Source organism: Aethina tumida, chromosome 2 (assembly GCF_024364675.1).
Source record: "Aethina tumida isolate Nest 87 chromosome 2, icAetTumi1.1, whole genome shotgun sequence".
In the NCBI taxonomy this organism is placed as follows: domain Eukaryota; kingdom Metazoa; phylum Arthropoda; class Insecta; order Coleoptera; family Nitidulidae; genus Aethina; species Aethina tumida.
The window spans coordinates 24,885,557-24,903,658 of record NC_065436.1 but is presented as its reverse complement, the minus strand read 5'-3'; the positions used below and the strand labels follow the sequence as shown (position 1 = coordinate 24,903,658).

Genomic DNA, 18,102 nt, shown 5'->3' with positions numbered 1-18,102 from the left:
TTCAGTGAGAAAATAAACAATACGGCAACAATACGGACACTATCGGCAACGTTGCGGGATAACTCATTATAAAAGGATTTGTATTCAAATTTTCTTTAGTTGACCGTAAAATTTTGTCGCGTTTGTTATAGGTGATTTCGTGTTGTTGACGTTTCTACAATGTGTGGTAAGTGGAACATACGTAAATTTATTTTTTTCCAATTTTATTATGACATAACCTAATTTTGTATAAAGGTAGTCCAATTTGATGTAATTTTTAATATAATTTCTAAGACTATAAATTTATTGTATATGTGTCGTACAAATTATTATCACACAGTTGACATGGCAAATACTATATCTAAATATGTTTTGAATCGTAATCCAAAACTGTAATGTTTTATGTTTTTTGAATTTTGATTAATTGTGAAACATAAATGCCAAGTTATGTTAAATATTTAGGTATAGTTAAATTATATAATAAACATGTTTGAACTCTTGCCTAGATTAACGTTTACTCAATACTTATTAGCAAGTCCTAAATCAAAAGTGAAAGTAAATATCACGAATTTTATTGTTGGATATTTGTGTAGATTACATTGTATTAAGATAAATTTATACATAAATATATTGCGATTTTTTAATAAATGGCTTGACGACAGTTGCTGCATTTAAAGAATAATTGATTTTAAATATTAAGGTAGGGCAGTTCAAAGTAAAAGGTGTAACCATTGAAATGTTTCCTTAAACTTACTTGATCAGGGTAAACTAGATTTTATACATTTTGAATTTGCAATTTCAAGGCTTTTTGATTATTTAAGTTTAAATAGAAATTCTTTACCATTCATTTCTTTGGTCTCAATTTTTATATGCTTTACTTTGGAATGTTAATTTTAGTGCAAAGGAAAGTTCTTCCTTATGGCACTATATGATAATTCGGTCAGAATTAATTCCGTGTAAAGCATAAATAAATTTTTCATTTTAATTTCCACAATAAGTAATAAATCAACGATTTTAAAGACGTGATAATTAATACTTTGCAAATTTTATCATTTTTGATTTTCGAATCACCTATTGTATTTGTCGAAACGAAAACCACTATTTCATAATCCTTTGAAGTTTGTTGTTAGAAAGTACAAATAAAATTCGACCTTGTTATAAAACTGTTCCTATGTAAATGCAAGATGATTGATTTGAGAGCTGTGGTTTTGATTAATCTAACGTAATGATATTTTTTAAATCACTGGTTCAAGTTCAATTTCCTGCCTTTCAATCGGTCGGTAATTTCTTCTACATTTCAAAACGAAGTTCAGATTTTCAGAGTCCACAGGGAAATAAACTTATTTGTATTCTTATTGTCTCGAATAACTAATTTTTGCAAGAATTCGAGTGGAATCTATATTCCTGTTTCAGAATGTCAAGGACATCGTGTTGAACGGGTCATTATAATTTCAAGATTTACATAAACGAAAGTACTTCTTACTTATTAGTTATTAATGAAGTACACTAACTAAATTATGCATTTCTTTCATCATTTCGCAATCAATTATATGTTAACATCGCAAATTTTAGTATACGCAATCTATGATAATTATTTAAGTTATTTAGTAACATTTTGGAATAACACAATTCTCTAATATATATTTTTCATATTTCTTATATAAGATAAGAAATATTTAATCGTAATAATTAAAAAATAAAACGTATTACTATTTTGAGAAAAATAATTTCTAATAATCTTTAATCCTTTGAGATTGGCTCATCAATCATGTTCTTTGACTATTATCTGTTGTTTTTTGAAATATTGAGATTACTATCATTGCTAAATAGTATTATTATTTTAATAATAACAGTTTTTACAACTATTAACTAAAATTTTTAAAAAATGTTCTAATTATCCAAAATGTATTATATTATTAAGATAATATTTTCTAAATTTTATTAGAAATTTTTCTATGATTAATGAAGTGAATGAATCAGACCTCATCAATCACCATCAATTAATTGTCATAGATTAAATATTACTCTCATTGTCTCACGTCATATTTCAAATATTAAGAATTCAGATTTATAAATATTGCAAAACAATGCATTAATTTTCTTAGATAGCGTTTCTATTGATTAAGAATGATTAATTGGAAAATTGAGATTCTAAACCCAAATAAATATACACATAGTGTCGCTTATTTGAAAGCATTACACTCCCATAAAAGTTGTATTTGGTCCAAAAACAAAAACTACAAAGTAATTTTAGGCATAAATAGTATTATAAGTATTATATTCCAATATTGTTGAAAAATAAGATAATTTGTAGTATTTTTAACAGTTTATTCTATAGATTATTTTATTAAAAGCATAAATTTATAAAAATAATATAATTTTTAATTTTTCAAAAGAATTATGAACATGCATAATTTTTTTAGGAAATTTAGTATATACCCATTTCAGGGGATGCTTATTTCAGTTTATAGTTAGATTTGTTATAAAAAATTGCTAGTAGGATTTCTTCAATTTTTATGTAATTTTGTAACACATTTGATTAATATATATATATATATATATATATATATATATATATATATATATATATAACAAGGGATTAGTAACCCATATGAACATATTGTTTACACAACGAAAAAAACAATATACAGATATTAATATCTCAATGTACTATCAATCTATGTTCTAATATCAAATTCTATGATTCGCCTATTTATGGCATTAAAAAGGATTTTCAAGTAATTTTTATTATAAAGTATATAAATATTGGAGACATAATATCTTCTTGAATAATAAGATAATTTGTAGTAATTTAGACAGTTTATTCTATAGACTATGTGATTAAAAAAATAAATTCATAAAAATAATATAACTTATAATTTTTCAAAGGAATTATGAACATGCATAATTTTTTAAATAAGAGATTTAGTATATATCCATTTCAGGGGATGCTATTTCAGTGGTCTAGTTAGATTCGTTATAAAAATTTGTTATTATGATTTTTTCAATTTTCATGTAATTTTTTAACACATTTGATTAAAACAACGGATTAGTAACCCATATGAACATATTGTTTACACAACGAAAAAAATAATATTACGGAGATTAGATTATTTAACTTTAATTCATTATCTTCGCAATTTTCTATTAATGCTTGATAAAAATTAACAAGAGTATGACATGAATTAATAAAATATAATACAATAAAAATAAAATAAATAAGTAATGTAATTAAAAAATAGAATTGACTTCAGCATAATTGTCTAATATTAAATAGATATTTTTATTTAATATCTTTATCTACTATCAATCTATGTTCTAATATCAAATTCTATGATTCACCTATTTATGGCATTAAAATTACAAAGATTATTTTCAAGTAATTTTTATTATAAAGTATATATATATTGGAGACAAAACATCTCCTTGAATAATAAGATAATTTGTAGTAATTTAGACAGTTTATTCTATAGACTTGGTGATTAAAAAATAAATTCACAAAATAATATGATTTTTAATTTTTCCGCAAAATTATGAATATGCATAATTTTTTAAAGGTATTTGGTATATATCCATTTCAGAGGGTGCTTAATGCAGTTTGTCTACAAATGAGTACAAATTTTCATGCTGTATAATTGAAAAAAAAAGTTTTGTTAGAATAGGACAAAAAATACAGATTTATGGGGTGTTCCGCTTTCAAATGGGCCAAACTGTATATTAAAAAATAAGTATTTTTAAAAATGCGAATAAAATCTTAGTAAATTTATATTGCGTATATATATGTAGTAGTACCAATTCTCTAAATGAACAAATTGATCAATTACAATTAATTAACATATTCAAGTATAATTGAACAAAGAGGACATTTGTCTATTCATTTTATTATGGCATCTTCGCAATAACAAAATTGTTTATCATCTTTAATTAATATTCTCTTTATTGCCAGGAATATTTGCATACTTAAATTATTGCACTCCGAAGAAGAGGTCAGAAATTTTGGAAATCTTAGTGAAAGGACTCAAACGATTGGAATATCGTGGATACGATTCTGCAGGTGAAAAATACCTTCTTGGCATATAAGCAAGTGAACTTAAAATCCTTGTTCAATTTTTTCAAGGCGTCGCAGTAGATTCCCCCGACAGCAAAGACATTGCCGTAATCAAGAAGACAGGAAAAGTAGCCCAGTTGGAAGATGAAATCAGCCAAAGTAAGTATACACTTACAAATTTTCAGTTCGTAGGTGTCTGACACAAAAAATGATTACAGAAAGCAACCAGCTGGATATTGAGTCGAGCACAGACATCCACTGCGGTATCGCCCACACCCGTTGGGCCACTCATGGAGTACCTAGTTCGGTGAATTCGCATCCCCAACGCTCCGACGCTTCGAACAGTTTCGTGGTGGTGCACAATGGTATCATCACCAACTACAAGGAGGTGAAGGTTTTCCTGGAGAAGAAGGGTCACGAATTCGAAAGCGAAACTGATACGGAGGTGATTGCCAAGCTCGTCTACCATTTCTATCAGCAACATCCGAACTACTCTTTCAGGGAACTGGTTGAGAGTGTTGTGCAGCAACTGGTGAGTTCTCGTACCACGAAGAGGCCAAAAGTCGGCAGTTTTGAAATGTGTGAACAATGGATTTTTGTGTTCGTGTTTTAGGAAGGCGCTTTCGCTCTTTGCTTTAAATCGAAATTTTTCCCTGGAGAATGTGTCGCTACGAGGCGTGGTTCTCCACTTTTGGTCGGTATTCTGAGCAAAAACATGCCAACCACCGACCACGTTCCAATTCTTTACGGAAAGGGTAAGTCAACTAAATTTGTAATTCCAATATAATGATTTATTAAAAGCTGTATTAAAGATGTACATAAATGATGTAAAGGTATGATATCTAGTTTATATATGCTCGATATTTTAACACTAGTGTAAAATGGTTTTCCTACTTTATCGCATGTTCAGCCCTTGAGTTTGTTTTTAGTTTTAGTTATTTTTGGATGCATGGCTGTTTGTTTTCGTTATTAAAACTTTTTCTACTACGCACAAATCACATTTACATAATAATGCATATTATGTTTCATCATTGTTATTAACAATATGACTTACTGGGAGACAATAAATCAAAATTTAATTTCTTAAAAATAATGACACGTTATTATATGTAAATAGCTTGATTTGTTTAATTTATGGCGAATGCATCGTAATTTATATTATTGTCGTTTGGTAAAAACAATTTACAATATTTGCTTTTAAATTAACGTGTCGTTTCTGGGTCAAATAGGATTTTTTGCAGAGAGAGTTAAAGTTGGATAATTCTATGCATTTGGTGACCACGAGAATATTGCATTAATTTATTGGGTGGATGTTTCACTTCTTGAAAATATTCATTCAATTTTAAATTCAATAATATATATTCGACAATTAATTAACTACCCACACTCAATCATATTAATTAAGATTTATGTATTGTATATATGTTCATTATTTAGAAAGAAGGGATATTAATGCAGGCTTTAAAATATCTCGTCTAATATCTTGTCCAGGAACATAATGTACATACATAATTGTATATATTTTTATGGTCACTTGCAAAAAGATCATAAGTAAACTTAGGCATGAGGCTACTTATGACCTTTTTGTACATAATCACATGGTTGTAAATATCAGCTTTATTCCTCAGTATTTGTTAAAAGTAACAAAAATAGAAAAATGTTTAATTTTCGATTTCAATTAAATTAATACCTAGAATTTAATATTGATGTCATTAGACAAAAATTGCTCAACTACATTATTATATCATACACACATTCATACATTATCATCTAATGCACAATTTTACTTATTAATAATGCAAACGATGGATTTTCTTTATTTTTTTGTATGTTTTTAACAAGTGCGTGTTTTTAAATTTTCTAACAAGTTTTTGTTTTTCCTATTTTTTGTTACCTCTATGGAATTGGGCACTATAGAAGAACAACCTATTACACCTCTCACAGGTATTATATGTCCTATATTTATATGCTTTCTAATAAAAATTACCTGAGAATTATTCTTGCAATTTTAAGGCTAAAAATAGATGAACGATAAAATTTTATAGTAGATATCTATTCAATATTAGACAATTATTTTGAAATCATTTCTATTTTTATAATTAAACATTATTATTTTAAACGTTTCTCTATAATTTAGTGTATTGTATTTTATTGATTCATGTTAATTTTTATCAAGCGGTAATAGAGAATTGCAAAAGTAATTCATTAAAGGTAATTGTAAATAATCTAACCTCTGTAATATTGTTTTTTTCGTTGTGTAAATAATATGTTCATATGAGTTATTAATCCCTTGTTTTATATTTATTAATAAACAATGCTACACAATACTTGTAATAATTCTAAATTAGCATTTTTATTATTTACACAATGTACAGATATGTCCAAACACCTATTTTGGCATTTAATATTTTGGCAATAAAAACTTATTGTAGTACGAGATGTTCATATTTACATATCGAAATATTACGATTACCACATTGTTTCCTAATTCTTGGTTGTTTTCAAAAATGTTTTTATTATTATTATTAATTAGGTGCGTAAAATTTTTGTATTTAATTTAAACATCTCGTATTTGGGAAGAACATTGGCTATTTTGGAATATTTTTTAATTGGAAATTGTTTGGCATTATCTTAAAGCTTTTGTGTTTGTTACAAGTTATTTAATGTTATTTTTCCTTGTTTTTTTTTTGCCTTGGATCCTTCAGATGCCGAATCCAATCACTCAGGTAGTACCTTTATAATTTTATTTTATATATTTATTAATCTTGCTTTGCTTTTTCGCTTTATTTTTTCGTGATAACTGAGACACAGTGCTTTGGTGGTGGTTGGTGAATTGAAATGGTAAGTTTAAGCGTAAGTAAACTAGGTGATGGAATCGCCTAACGTATTTTTGCATTTAGTGAAACCATCATGCTAATTTAGTTTATTATTATTGAGAATAAGTTTAAAGATGTGTATGAGTAACATTTATTGTTAAATATTGAAATGTATAGAAAATATTTTTCGTTTTGTGGCAAAACAATTAAATGTTCTAATTTCATTATCATAAAAGTTAATAAAATTTATATTTAAAAAACACGTCTGAACTTTATTTTGTAACGTAACTTAATTGAATGTTATCTCTACATACTTATCTATATTAATAATCATAAGAGTTACATTAATTAGATTATAATCTTACATATGTTACTCTTATGCATATTTTCAAATAAAATAATGCATGCTAAAAATAAATATTTGTTAAAAGCAATTTTGTATTTGCTTTCTGCATATATTGTAACTTATTTAAGGTGAAAATAACTCTAATCTACTAATTTATGGTTTTGATTTTAATAAATAAAAGCTCAATGGAAAGATAATAAGAAACTGCAGTTTATTATCACATTTAGTTATAGCATATCTGGCACACAAGTTTCTGAGAGATTGAATAAAATATATGAAATTTAATATAAATGTATAATAGGTAATTTATTTTTTAATCAATAAATATTTTCTCCTTTTTTAACCGTATAAAATATTATTATAGTCTTTAGTTAGAAGACCAGAAAATATTTTTATAGCGTGCTTTCTGCTTTTTATTGCCTTTGAGCTATTAAAATCGACTTATAAATAAAAACGATACTGAGAGTATTTCCATCTTAAATAACCACACTCTATAACAGTTACAAATACCAAATTACTATTTGTAATTTTACAAAACTTTACTTACAGCCTCTCTTTGTAGCTTTATTTTATGTACCAGGTGAATTTATATTATGTCGTAAAAATTATTAATATTTCTTTGGTGATGTGGATACTACAGTGTCTGGTTATGGTGATTCAAAAACAAAACTCTAAATGTAATAAAATAATGTAAAATTTGGAATCATATTTCAACCACGCCTTGCTACCAGAAGAGATGTTGCTTTATATACAAAAGAGAAATTGTATTGTTGCCTTTTTCCAATTTTTACATTATGTACAACATAAAGCATTGAGTTTTGTATGAATCCATCAATTTTAATACAGTCGCAAAGCTAACATCTTCATAATCAATATAAAACTTGTAGAACACCGTCACCATGGAAGAGGTGAGGTACCCACTTTACCTAGAACCGGATCGACTGCTGAATTCAATCCCGAAGACAAACAATGCGAATTTTTCTTCGCCAGTGACGCATCTGCCATTATTGACCACACCAACAGGGTCATTTACTTTGAGGTACTATTATTGATAAACATTTAAATAAGTTTTAAAAAAATAAAAATGTATTAGGATGACGATGTAGCCGCTGTAAAGAATGGAGCATTGAGCATCCACAGAATTAGACGCGGTGGCGACGATCCCCACACTCGTGAAATAACCACCCTCAAAATGGAACTGGAGGAGATCATGAAGGGCAGCTACGACTACTACATGCAGAAGGAAATTTTCGAACAACCCGATTCTGTTGTCAACACAATGAGGGGTCGCGTTAACTTCGAGACAGGCGTATGTAGCACTTCCGTTGCCTTCCGTGCTTTGAATTCACCATTTTTATTGAAATCTTTCAGAATGTAACGTTGGGTGGAATAACCGAGTACATTCCGGAAATTAAGAGATGCCGTAGATTGATGTTGATTGGTTGCGGCACCAGTTACCACAGTGCTGTCGCTACAAGGCAACTGCTTGAAGAACTCACTGAATTACCCGTTATGGTGGAGCTGGCCAGTGACTTCTTGGATCGCACAACACCCGTTTTCAGAGACGACGTTTGCTTCTTCATTTCCCAGTCTGGTAATATCTTACATGCCCCTTTTTGCCTTGTCAAATGCAAATATTTGTTGTAACAGGTGAAACCGCCGATACACTGATGGCCCTTCGCTATTGCAAACAGAGAGGTGCCCTCATCGTCGGTATTACCAATACCGTCGGCAGTTCGATTTGTAGGGAATCACACTGCGGTGTGCACATTAACGCTGGACCAGAAATCGGTGTTGCATCTACCAAGGCATACACTAGTCAATTTATCTCCTTGGTGATGTTTGCACTCGTAATGAGCGAAGACAGGATTTCGTTCCGCAAAAGGAGACAAGAGGTGAATAAATATAAATATACAGTAGATAGTCTTCCAGACTCGAAATTAAATTAATAAAAAAATTTGATGATGTGATGTCAATTTTAAATTTTTTCTCAGATCATTGAAGGATTGGGAAAACTTAAAGAACAAATCCAAAGTGTATTGGAACTGGACGAAGAAGTTAAGAAACTTGCCGAAAGTTTATACCAGAAAAAGTCCCTCTTGATGATGGGTCGTGGATTCAACTTTGCCACTTGTTTGGAGGGTGCCTTGGTAAGATACGTTTATTTATATTTAAATAGTTGTTACAAATGTTAAATTTCAGAAAGTGAAAGAACTGACGTACATGCACAGTGAAGGAATACTGGCTGGTGAGCTGAAACATGGACCACTTGCTCTTATTGACGAAACAATGCCTGTTCTTTTCATTGTTATGAAAGATCCAGTTTATTCTAAGTGCATGAACGCACTACAACAGGTAATACTTATTTATTTCTCTTATCCGTGAATAAATTATGTTAATGGAAGTTATATATTTTTTACATAAATTTATTTTCAAGGTTATATCGCGTAAGGGCAAACCAATAATTATCTGCCAAGAAGACGACAAGGAGACACTTTCTTTGGGTTACAAGTGCCTACAAGTACCAAAAACAGTAGACTGTCTTCAGGGTATTTTAACTGTCATTCCTATGCAACTTCTCTCATTCCATATAGCTGTAATGAGGGGTTATGACGTAGATTGCCCTCGTAATTTGGCCAAGAGTGTGACGACCGAATAAAAGGTAACTAAAATAAAACTACATTAGTGATTAAATACTATTAATTTCTTTCTTTCAGACTGCTTCACAATAATGACTGCCACTGTTAAGATATAATTTTTATATACAACTTGACTTATTAACAATAAAGGCGGTGTACAATATGATAAATTGGTTTACGGTATTGTTTATTCCACATAGTATATTTTATTTTTATATTATTTGTTATTCCTACTTTGAAAAAGTAAAAATTGTTATGTATTTACCTAAATGTTTTTTAAAAATGTTTTGTGTGTATATTTTATCAGCAGTTATTTGGTATCTTATCAATAAACTTTAATATTCATTGTGAAATTGTTTAAAAGTTGTATTTGTATATTATAAACTATGAGATTATTTTCTGTATTCTGTTCCTGTATTTCCTATTGAACTGTATTTCCACGTAATTTATCATTTAAGAAATTATATGTATGTACTTATATTTTATTACATAATAAAATTATTAAGACAAATCTTTGTTATCTATATATAGTGGGTAATAATACTTATTTGATAAAGGGTATAGATTAAGATCTAAATTTTGAAATATACAATTTCCTTATATAGTAACAATGAGAAATTATCGTTGACAATACATATATAGTGTTGAATTATTGTCTAATATTATTTTTTAAAATGCAGGGACATTAACAAATGTATGTATGTTACAATAATAAAAGTCCAAATGGTAAATGAGTCTTAATTTTATAATAATATACATTGTTGTTTTGTCTAACAAAAATAACAAAATGTCATTCTCAATCAACGTTATTCACGAAGCAAATTCTTTTAAATTGCAATGAATTTATTGCTTTTATTAACAATATGCAGTAGTATATATTATAGTTGTATTGTATAGTTAATTATCAAATTTTCTTATAATGAATCAAAATTTACAATTTTAACAATTATCCAAGAAATTCCTTGGTTCATGAAAATTTAAATGAATGTCATAAAATAATCTTTTCCGATAATAGTTTCTCATTTAACAATAAAACGATGACATTAGCTGAGGAAAACCACACTTTTGATGATTTTTGGTCAATAAAATTGTTGTTCATTCATATTAATGCCGTCGTCCAATAAGAGTCCCAGTGCTATAATATTCCGTAGACACGAAATTCATCTTTTTCAGAGGGTCCCTGAAGAATTTTGTAATTCAGTGCTTATGTATATCATTTTAAATAAAATTTTATTTTGTAAGGTAACTTAATATATACATACTTACCTATACTAATAATCATAAGAGTAACATTAGTTAGATAATAATCTTACATATGTTACTCTTATGCATATTTTAATCAGATAGACTGTACATCCCTCTGAAATGAGTTCAGACATGTTACGGGAGATAGAAGAGGAATTTTTCATCCAGATTAATGCCGTCGTCCAATAAGAGTCCCAGTGCTACAATATTCTGTAGACACGAAAGTCATCGCTTTCAGAGGGTTCAACAACATATACAATTCCCTGAAGAATTTTGTAATTCATTGCTTTTGTCAGACTAGACCAGAATTTGTTTAAATAATGAGGGCTCCTCGGTGCAAAGTCTTGGGTAGGTATTATGGTTGTTGACCATAAGGAATTAATGCATATATGTAGATGGGGCTCTGACTTCACATTTTGAATCGTATGTTAACAATATGAGAGGACCGACTGCATAGGACTCAATAACATTTTTGACACCAGAGAAATTCGTATCGCCCGAGATGTCGCCTGACATTAATTTCACAGAATGTACCTGAGATGTGTTCTCTCTATCTAAAACCATCCAGGAACTAGTAATTGCTTCAAGGAATTAATGGGAGAGTCTGTCTCAGGAACTGTTGGGGAAATATTTAGAAGAAAATTGAGATTTGCATTAAGAGTCTATTAAATTCTTTAAATTTGTTTTTTATTAAGAAATATTTAAATTAAATAAATTTATAGGTGAAATATAACTTTTGAATGTTAAAATATAATTTGTTTATAACATAAAATATCTTTGAATTTTTCATTGATTTTTATTTATTATATAGAGTCTGTCTATAATTTTTTTATCATATAGTCTGTCTCGGGAACTATTGGGGAAATGTTTAGAAGGAAATTGAGATTTGCATTAAAAGTCTATTAAATTCTTTAAATTTGTTTTTTTTATTAAGAAGTATTTAAAATAAAAAAATTGAAGATTTTAGGTTTTTAAATGTTAAAATATAATTTATTTATAACATAAAATATCTTTGAATGTTTCATTGATTTATTAATTTTTATTATAAAAAAATTAAATCTAAAATTTTTGATGATGCATATCTTTTAAAGGTGGAAAGGGAATATATTTCCTTTATAATAAAAATATACTTCAATTTCAACCTATTCATTCTGGGTTGATTACAAATAAACTAAAATTTTTGGCGATGTATAATTTTTAAATGTAAAAATATCCATTTTAACAAAAAAAAATGCCTCATGTTTTTATATAAACTTATTTATTTCTATATTATATAATAACCAAGATTTTAGCTGATATATAACGTTTAAATTTTAACATATACCTCGCTTATAACAGAAGATATCTTTGGATATTTGATCGAGTTATTCATGTTTACTATGAGGAATTGAAATCTAATATTTAAAATGATGCATATCTTTTAAAAAGGAAATATATGTCCTTTATAATAAAAAATATAATTCAATTTCTTATAATCTTATGCATTTTGGTTATAAGAAATTGATTGCAAATAAATGTATAATAAAAAATATCTCACAATTTTATATAAACTTATTCATTTCTATTATAAAGAATTGATTACCTAAAATCCAAGATGTTTAGTCGACTTATTCATTTTTTATATAAGGAATTGAAATCTAAAATTTTAGGTGACGCAGATGGAAAAGGAATATATTTTAATTACAAATATATATTATTGATTGCGTATAAACTAAGATTTTAGATGATGTATAAATTTTTAAATGTAAAAATATATTTCTTTTATAATAAAGAAAATTTCGTATAAATAAATTTATTTTTAACAGATATATAACCATGACTTTATATAAACTTATTCATTTCTATTAATTAGAATTAATTGAACCAATATTTTAGCTGTTTATGTAACTTTTAAATATAAAACTACATCCCCTTGCAATAAAGAATATTCTTTAATTTCAAATAAATAAATTTTTAACAGATATATTATGCAGTTATGGACATTTCAAAAAATTAAATAATATACCTAAATTAAACTAAATTAATTATCAATTTTATATAATTATAAAGCATTAATTAAATAATAATAATGATTTTAGACAATTTATGCATTCGTATATTGTAATGAATAATATAGGACTAATTGTCTAATAATTATTTTTTTAATGCACGTATAAGTTTTTGAATCTTACAAACAATAATTAAAATACATACTTATCTGTGTGAATTCATAAATTCCTCCAAAGTGAGGTTATATTCTTAATTAGAATGGTTAATTTTGTAGACAGTAGCGTTAAGATAAAATAAAACTAATAAAATAGCCATAAAATATACAAACACGCTTATAAATTTAAAAAAGAACGAGGCAGTTTCCTGCAGCAACTCTTCGAAATATACGAGCGTAAGACTTTGTTTAAATAAAAAGGAGTTACAGAAAAAACACCAAATTTGAATGAAAAAAACCGACAGATTAAAACAATTTGCAGGATTTGAATTATTCCTGCTGAACACCAGTGAGGTTATTCCCCTACCTTGTGAACCGCTCTGCGAGTGTTGTGTAAACGTTGCTGAATATTGATCTTTTAGGTTAGATCCCAGAGGAACGAGACACGGCAATTTTAGAATCTAGTGGGGATCAGACATCGAATCTTGGTCGCGCTACGACTCGGTCCGAGAAACTAGTCACAAATCCATCCTGCGGCTAGGTAAATATTTCGTAATACGGACAGTCGGACAACGGCATATTTTGTGGTGGGTGGCGTATACAAAGTTGTGTGCGCGCTTCCGTACAGTTTTCCCCGTGTACGTTTTTCCAACGTTCCCAAAAACAGATTTCGCATAGTAGAGGCCGTAACCGCCGAGCCGCGTGTACAATGGCTGTCCCCCTGGCCTGTACGAGGTTCTCTGACAATTACGATTTAAAAGAGGAACTGGGAAAGTAAGTACTAGGAAAAATTTTATTTGTGTTTGTTGTGTGCGGTCCGTCTTTGTCGCGCTTCATTCGGCATTTTTCATGCGGGCCTCGGACGCCTGAAACGTCGATACGCTGTCTGACTGAATTTTTTTTTCATGACGGCGGCATCATCGTCTTTTTCAGTCGGGAATTTCGCGGCCGAAATTCTCGCAGCTGAGCGTTAACGGCGACCGTAATTTTGGGGACGTTCGGTATTAGTGGAATTTTCGGCGCTGTTTGGATATCTGCATTGCCAGAAAATCAATATACACAGGCTCTGCCCTGTGCAATATGACAGGTGGTTGTCTTTTCCACGATATTTTTACTCGGACATTTTTTTAACGGGTCAAATAAATTTTCATTTGTCCCGGGGGGAAATAGATGTGTGCGTTATCGATTGTTTCTGTACCCGCACATTATAATATACGACGCTCATTGTACTACACACACTAAAATCCACTCTATTACGCAGATTGCTATATAAATTTAATGTTATGTTTATTTTTATAACGAGAGTTGCGCTTCTCACTTGCATTTTTTTTTAAACTTCTAATTATTATATCACACTCCACAACACATGCTACAGTGGCTGTTTCTAAATTTATTTGTTTTATTCGAGCCACATTTCGGTTGTTGAAAATTTATACGCTATCAAAATTATTATTTAATAAAGGCAATTAATTATAAACTGTCGTTTTGTTATAGAAATGACTTTCAATTAATTATACAGCTTGCATAATTTGGCATTACTAAAAATATTTGATGTAGATGCTTATTAAGCAGACATTATTTTTAATGTTACTATTTATATTCACAAAGAGTTGCGGTAGATACTATAAATTTTAATAAAAATCTTATTTTCTGCTTTATTTGAAGTTGTTATACATTTTAAAAATCGCTAGTAGCAGTAATGATATTAGTTTTTAAATAATTTATATTTTTACTGGCAATTCGTAATTAGCTTGTGGCAAATTTTTCGTATTATCATTTTAACTAAAGCGAGGACCAGAATTAACAACAAGTCCGATGGAGATAAATAATATTTCACCAGAAAGATTAAATTTATGCATCCAACGGTGCCCTAATTTGTTTCGATTGGAACAAAAATAGCTGAGTTTCAGTTGTAAAACGTTCAAATTTCATCCCATTTTTGTCGATTTTTAACCACCTTGATATTTTCAGAAATAATTTCAGTATTCTAGGTTTTACATTTTTAGTCGTTAGTTACTAATTTATAAACAATTGCAAGTCCTATAACATTAAAATGTTATGACAGAAGAAAAATAAACGAAATGTAATTGAATAAACCGACGATTAAAAATGCAAAACTATATTGGACTTATTTGTTGCTGAAAAATAACTTAAATGTAGCTGAAAATATTTAAAAATTACATGAATCCGAATTTCTGTTGCTGAAAATCTGTTATTATTTTTGTTCCTATCGAAATAGATGAAATATTATTTAGTTCGATCGAATTTGACCTTTATTTTGGTCCCATTAAGTAAAATAACAAATCTAAAAACACTAATTTTCTATTATTTCAGTAAATGGACTAAATAAAATATGACGCCATATCCGAATTACTTTAAAATAATGTAAAAAGGATTTATATTTTTGCTATAAACTAGTGTAAATCTACTACAATCTAGTATGAATAAAATTGAAATATAACATAACTAAATGTTACATACATACGAATTACTAGGGCGTAATATGAAATTAAAAAAGAAAAATGATAATTAGCAGTACTCTTATTAAAATGTTATTCAAACATCAAATAAATACCATATATAAGTATATATTAAAATAAAGAATAAAAATAATAAATAGAGAATATAAATTTGCCATAGTATTAATAATAATAATTACAGTTATTTTTCATATGCTCCATTTACTTAGATAAAGACAAATTTGTGTTTTTTGGATTATCATTTTGCTTAAAGTCAGGACCAAAATTAACAGTAAGACCCTTCGAAATAAATAATATTTCATTATAAAGAGTAAATTTATGTACTCAACGGTGCCTAATTTGTTTCGACAGGGATAAAAATAAGTGAGTTACAGTTGTTCAAATTTTATGCCATTTTTGTCGATTTTTAATCACCTTAGCTTTCAGAATTCTAGCTTTTATATTTTTAGTCTTTAGTTACTCATTTACAGACATTTCCAGCTCTATCAGATAAAGGTCACATAAAACATTAAAACGTTATGACGGAATGAAAAATAAACGAAATGTAATTGAATAAACCGACGATTAAAAATCTAAAAGTTGGAATATTGTTCGATCGAGTTTGTCCTTCTGGGCGCATTAAGTAAAATGACAAACTGAAAAACACTAATTTACCATTATTTAAGTAAATAATTTATCAAGAATCTATATTTTTTCCACAAGTATGAATAAAATTGAAATATAATATAAATAAATGTTACAAGTATAGGAATTACAGGGATATAACATGAAACTAAAAAAGAAAAATAATAATTGGCTCTAAAATCTTATTAAAATGTCAAATATCTGTCATAAGTATATATTAAAATATAGAAAATGTATAATTATAAATGTAAAAGTCCTAAATTATATAAAAAACTGCACATTAAGAAAAATAATAAATAGAAAGTACAAATTTACCATAATAATTACACGACATACATTCATTTAACTAATAAAAATATAAATTAATATGATTTTCGGATTCAGTACACAGAATTAACTTAAAAATAAGTAAACACTGTTCTGTTATTTTTGCTGTCCATCCATAAGTATGAAGAAAATTGATATATAGGTACCATAAATAAATGAAACAAATATATAAATAATTAGAAAATAATTTAAAATTAACACAGAAAAATTGTCATGACCCTTTCTACTCTTCAAAACTGCAATTCTGAGAAGAACAATTGAGTGAATTATCCACCTAATGTGTAACATTTTTAGATTTTTTCGATTTCGGTTACTTTGTATATAATTTTTCTATATTTACCAAACAAGTATGTTGTTATTCTAACAAATGAAATAAACAAGAAAAATGTCTTTAGAATAAATTAGTGGAAAAAAGTGGACAAAAAATGCTTTTTAATATTTTATTATTATCGAACAGAAAAACATATACGCATTTTCTTGTTGGTATTTTTGTTTTTTCCCTGAATCAGATATTTTACTTTGGTCAAAAAATTGTAAAAAAATTGACAAACAATAATAGTGTGTACTTTCTCTATTACATTAATAACAGTTAATGTCTTCAACAATAATTTAAATATATAGATTATCGTCTTTGTATTTAGTGTATTTATTTAATTAAATATTTTAAATTGATTTTTCTAATAAGTTAAAAACCGTCAGTCTACATTTTAAATGTTATTCTAATTTCTATTATAATGCTTTGAAATTAAAAATAAATGTTATATTTTAAGAAAAATCGAACATGTGGTCACATTCTTGGATGTTACTTCGAATTTTTATCTATTTGCATAAAATATTTTGTCAGATTATACAAATATACTATTGGACAAAAGTTTGGAAACCCTAAGATATAATTGTTGAAAATAGTAAATAAACAATAATTATAAAAAATAATATTAAAATAAATGCTCTGTATATTAAAATGCAAACTAATAATAAAAATATTAATACATAGTGTATACTGCAGTTTATTTCGATATTATAATAAATTTTATAAGAAGTAGACAAAGACCCAATTTTTTACTAAGACATAAGTTTGGAAACCCTTTAAATTTCCTATCCCAAATTAACAGCCAGTGATATTTATCTAGGATTACTGAAGGGTAATGTAAAAAATTTTCCGCCAAGGCTGTGTAAAGAAGTCTGCAGGAAATGGGATTATTTGGAAGAATACCCGCAAAAAAAACCTTATATCAAAGAAAAATAGAAAGAACTGGCTTAGTTTTGCAAGACAGTATATTTCGTGGTCTAAGCAAAAATGAGTATTGGTGTTATTTAGCGATGAAATTATGTTTAATTTATTTGGAAATGATGGTTTGTAAGTTGGCAAACGGTTTCATAAAAAATACCAATTACCGACAGTTAATCACGGAAGGGGCGGAGGTTTCAATCAACATGGTTTTGGCCTGTTAGTCC

General features: G+C 27.8%; 2 protein-coding genes across 11 annotated transcripts in view; both read left to right on the top strand.

Annotated features, from left to right (window-relative positions):
- The first annotated feature begins 34 nt into the window (after positions 1-34).
- On the top strand, positions 35-10,559 carry LOC109596604 (glutamine--fructose-6-phosphate aminotransferase [isomerizing] 2-like). 4 transcript variants are annotated; one of them, XM_049963417.1, is made up of 15 exons: positions 35-166; positions 3,926-4,033; positions 4,097-4,186; positions 4,246-4,559; positions 4,641-4,782; positions 5,945-5,971; positions 6,733-6,753; positions 8,077-8,228; positions 8,283-8,498; positions 8,561-8,783; positions 8,840-9,084; positions 9,184-9,339; positions 9,392-9,544; positions 9,627-9,851; positions 9,907-10,559. In XM_049963417.1, exons 1-14 carry the CDS (start codon positions 160-162, stop codon positions 9,846-9,848), a joined length of 2,076 nt encoding a protein of 691 aa, XP_049819374.1. In that variant the 5' UTR covers positions 35-159; the 3' UTR covers positions 9,849-9,851; positions 9,907-10,559. The 4 variants fall into 4 exon arrangements, with proteins under 4 accessions (XP_049819374.1, XP_049819376.1, XP_049819375.1 ...); XM_049963419.1 differs by lacking the exon at positions 5,945-5,971; XM_049963418.1 differs by lacking the exon at positions 6,733-6,753.
- A 2,886-nt stretch (positions 10,560-13,445) lies between these two features.
- Positions 13,446-18,102, top strand: part of LOC109596600 (calcium/calmodulin-dependent protein kinase type II alpha chain) — a 39,120-nt gene continuing 34,463 nt past the window's right edge. For 4 of the 7 annotated variants that reach the window (XM_049963423.1, XM_049963425.1, XM_049963424.1 and 1 more), the window contains exons 1-2: positions 13,448-13,586; positions 13,639-13,990. In XM_049963423.1, coding sequence (XP_049819380.1) covers positions 13,926-13,990 — 65 coding nt within the window. In that variant the 5' untranslated portion in view covers positions 13,448-13,586; positions 13,639-13,925. Of the gene's footprint in view, positions 13,587-13,638; positions 13,991-18,102 lie in introns of all 7 variants that reach the window. The other 3 variants (XM_049963427.1, XM_049963421.1, XM_049963426.1) reach the window with 3 other exon arrangements.